We start from the raw sequence: 4,124 nt of genomic DNA, 5'->3' as shown, positions 1-4,124 counted from the left end.
TATATATATATGTGTGTGTGTGTGTGTTTAATAATTACAGATACATATATTACATATACGGTGTTATATTAAAACTTTATGTAAGCCTTTAGAATCTGAATGTGAAATAAATGCACAACACAGGAATTACACAGTGGAAAAAGTGTATACACAAAGCAAAATATTTATTATTTTTCATACAAAAGTTCCAACATTGTCATGCTTTGTCAAATGTGCTGTAGATAAATAAAATTAAGAACCAAAAACAGACAGAGAGATGACAGCAGCATTTTCGTTTAGCAAAAACAGAATCTTGAGTTTAATGTAACGTAGATTTCTGTCCACTTTGGGTGTACTTTAAGATTTGAATACTTGAAAACACACCCAATAATTAAAAAAGAAATTTGAACAGAATAAACAAATGTGTCAATAAAAGCCCTTTATGTGGAAAGCAATAAAGCGTTTATCAGTTTTATTTATAGTCACAATAAACCAAGGGACAATTAGTTTCACACATTCTGGTTATATTAATAAAACTGTTTCATCCTGAAAAAGATGGGCTTCAGCTCAAAACTTCCTACAAATGTTCTGAGTTTACTGACAGAGGAGGCGACTGTATAAACACTCCACACCACATTTTTGGGTCCAGTATTTTTTTGGACTTTGAATGCCTCACAGTCACCTGACCAAGTGAGAGGTTAACCAGTAAATAATGATTGGCTGAAAGACTGCAGTTGCCACAGTGATATAAAGGCGGAGCTGGGGTTTGGCACTTGATCCCATTCCCATGGAGTCTGAGGAGAGGGAGGGGAGGATCTTCATTTTCAGAGATCGAACCTGGGAAGGAAGCGACATCTTCAAATTGACAACCAGATCGAACAAGTGGAGAAATAAACAGTTTAAAATACAAATGATAAAAAATGATAGCTAGTGTCAAATTAAAAATTATCAAAAAGTATCACTCTCTTTCTTCTAGGTTCATAACTGCAGTAGATGATGTGAATAGAAGGCAGAAAATACTTACAATGAAGAACATAAGAGCACAGGAGGACCAAGCGAGGGCCACAAAATAACCATCGCTGCCAAACAGTAAGCCACACAACACTGTGAAGATCATTCTAGACAAAAAAATAAAATTATCTCTCTGTAAATATAATTCAAACCATGTTTTAAAATAAATCCAGCACACCGCATGCAAAAACTAAAAGCTCTCTGTTGTTGCTCGGAGTGTGTTAGAGAGGCATCTCAGTTACTACATGTCAAAATTTATCATCATGAAACGCAGTTGTTATAAATGTCTGATCAGATTCTTATACTTAAAGATATATATAAAATACCAATTTACCCAACATATTTGTATCCACTGTAGGCGATGAGATCAAACGTTGAGAGGTCGCTGTGTACCGTCAGAAGATACAAACTCAGCAACAGGACCAGGACTTCGATGATGATCCACACGAGGGCAGTGCTGGCACATATTCCAAGGACCTCTGGGCTGAATCTGCACACAAAGATCAACGCACACTTTTTTTTAAAAAAGCTTTTCTGACACACTACTGTGAATCATAAACATAATAAATTAGAATATTTACCCACCTTTTCTGAATACCAAGAGCCATTCCAGCAAGTAAAATGTAGGTAATGAAAGCCATGGCTAAAAAACAAAACAAAACAAAAACATTTTATATTAAACAAGAGTCTAAAATCACCCTGCTAGTATAAAATGTGTGTTTCCTAAAGTGCAGCGTACTTGGTATGTAAAGATCAGGTGCATTCACATCCTGTCTTGGAGTCAGTGGAGAGTCTCGATGGTAACGGACCTCCCAGTCCTACAAAGAACACACAAATACAAACTGATGATATTCAAACATTATTTGGTATTACGTTTGGTATTCTTTATTTTAATTTGTTTTCCATTGGGAATTAACAAAGGCTTGCTTCTCATTATTATTATTATTATTATTAAAGTTATTATTATTATTAGCTCAGAGCATCCAAACGTTCAGTTTTTATTAAATGATTCCTGAACTGTGGAAAATAGTTTGTAACGAGAAATTTCACCAGCGTATGCTGCAGCATCAATTAAGTAGTAGTAAGGTTAGTAAGGCTCCACTACTACTACTACTACTACTACTACTACTACTACTACTACTACTACCTCCACCAATAATAATAAATTAGCAAACTCAATTCAACTGAGTAATTATACTAATGGTGGACTTTAAAATAAACTGTTAATATACTTTTACAGTAGGAAACAGACTAATATTCTATTTTTTGTGAGATAATCAGACCTAGTCATGGAGAAACATATAATACATTTGCAAAAATAATAATAAAAAAATTTAAAAGAACAGAGAAGTTCTATGTTATGTTATAAATTTATAAGACAAACCATACTGTATCAGTTCATAATATACTTGGTTTACATAATTTAAAAAAGGTACATGCTGTCTGTAGTGGTGTCTTTATTTATAATCTGAAAGCCTCAAGGAGTTTGTTAAATAACTGAGCTGAAGAAGTTGTTTTAAATTCTGTACATGATGCCAGTAATCACAGTCTAGAAATGTTCAGGAACAAAGCTGACAAAAAAAGCTGATTATCTTGCGTACACAGTTTCAATGTAATAAATGTTAAAATATGAGATACCAGAGAAATTTGTGCAGTAATTAGGTACTAAGTGTTTCGTGTCGTCACATAGTGACTGGGAACAAAGTCTAACAGACTCAGATTACCTGATGTGTATATGGGAACATGAGGATCATGAGTTTCTTCAGTACGTATCTGGTGTCGACTGCGAAGAAGTATTTCAGCTTGTTCACAGACATGAATCTGCTAATCTGAGGAACAAAGTGTAAACATCAGTTTAACAGAAACAAAGAAAGAGTTTGACAGAATTGATAAATATAGCCAATAGGGATGCACCAAAACATCGTTTCACATCAGAATCGTGATTCTCTTTTACAAAGATTCAGAATTCATTTAAAATGTCCCAGAATCGATTTTTATTAATAAAAACATAAAGCAAATCCAATGGTTGTCAGCCTCCATTTTATAACTTCATGGGACATCCTGACATCACCACGCAGCTGCTTCTGGAACATATGAATGTGCAGAAAGCACTAAAACAAAGAAGAAACTACAAAACTGGAGGAAAGAGAGATTCAACTGGCCCTGTCTTCATTGAATGCAAAGATTTGGGCTTATTTTGGTTTTTACTGAATTAGTCTGAGTTTGACACAAACGAGGTGTGTGAGGTTTGTAAAATGAAGATAAAACACTTTGGGAACATGACAAATGGGCTCACATTATCAGTTTTGAATGAAAAATTGATTTTGAATCGAATCGTGGCCCTAAAAATCAGAATCAAATCGTGAGAGAGTAAAAGATTCCCACACCTAAGAGCCAACTAATAATGCTGTTTCAGAATCATCAATCCAGTTGGACTCCACCAGTTTTGATTTATCTGGTGAAGGTATTTTCCTTCAAAAGCTCTTTTTTTTATAAGTGACTGTTAACTCATTAATTTTTGCTATGGTCTTACTCACCTCTTTGTTTACCATATCTTTCCCTTGGTTGGCTAAAGAAGAGCCGTACATCATGGCAGCGTTGGCCATTGGGTCAGTGAACAGGTTGTTTACACCCACGCCTCCCTGCATGTCGTTTGAGGGTCCGCCCACGTTGTAACCTGGAGTGTAAAAGCCCTGGTTGTTCACTCCAGATGCTGGTGAGCTGGTGTCTTCGAACAAGACCGAGTCACCTGTGGGGGGAGCTGCGCGAGCTCTTTGTTTAGCTGTGGACAAAAAGGACACAACACTGTCAATGCAGGGCAGTGGTTCCCAAACGTCAAAGCCCCTTTTTCCAACTTCCAAGCTGAGCCCGCCACGATTCCTTGCTACTCCTTATGGCTCCCAAAGACTTGGACTCTTTATCAAAAGAATAGAGTGAATTATAATTATAAAATTTCATTTGAAGGATGGGGGCATTAGGTTGGAAACTACAGAATAATAAACATGTTTTAATAAAAGTATCTTTATATTGTGTTATATTAGCTTTTTGTCAAACATGTAGTTAAAAGGAAAGGGTTTCCAAAGCAACAGAGATAAGCGTTATGATGAATCCTATTTTAACAATATATATATATA

General features: G+C 35.5%; 1 protein-coding gene across 2 annotated transcripts in view; it reads right to left on the bottom strand.

The window, feature by feature from the left end:
• Positions 1 to 138: 138 nt before the first annotated feature.
• The window catches only part of yif1a (Yip1 interacting factor homolog A (S. cerevisiae)), a 6,390-nt gene continuing 2,404 nt past the window's right edge, over positions 139 to 4,124 (bottom strand). For both annotated transcript variants that reach the window (XM_014005432.1, XM_014005441.1), the window contains exons 3-9: positions 3,528 to 3,772; positions 2,715 to 2,819; positions 1,730 to 1,808; positions 1,576 to 1,633; positions 1,325 to 1,480; positions 1,004 to 1,097; positions 139 to 816 (exon numbers count right to left, since the gene is read on the bottom strand). In XM_014005432.1, coding sequence (XP_013860886.1) covers positions 658 to 816; positions 1,004 to 1,097; positions 1,325 to 1,480; positions 1,576 to 1,633; positions 1,730 to 1,808; positions 2,715 to 2,819; positions 3,528 to 3,772 — 896 coding nt within the window. In that variant the 3' untranslated portion in view covers positions 139 to 657. The remainder of the gene's footprint in view (positions 817 to 1,003; positions 1,098 to 1,324; positions 1,481 to 1,575; positions 1,634 to 1,729; positions 1,809 to 2,714; positions 2,820 to 3,527; positions 3,773 to 4,124) is intronic.

This window comes from Austrofundulus limnaeus, unplaced genomic scaffold, assembly GCF_001266775.1.
Source record: "Austrofundulus limnaeus strain Quisiro unplaced genomic scaffold, Austrofundulus_limnaeus-1.0 Scaffold1, whole genome shotgun sequence".
NCBI classification, from domain to species: domain Eukaryota; kingdom Metazoa; phylum Chordata; class Actinopteri; order Cyprinodontiformes; family Rivulidae; genus Austrofundulus; species Austrofundulus limnaeus.
The sequence above is the reverse complement of the archived record's forward strand: the minus strand, read 5'-3'. Positions and strand labels throughout refer to the sequence as shown.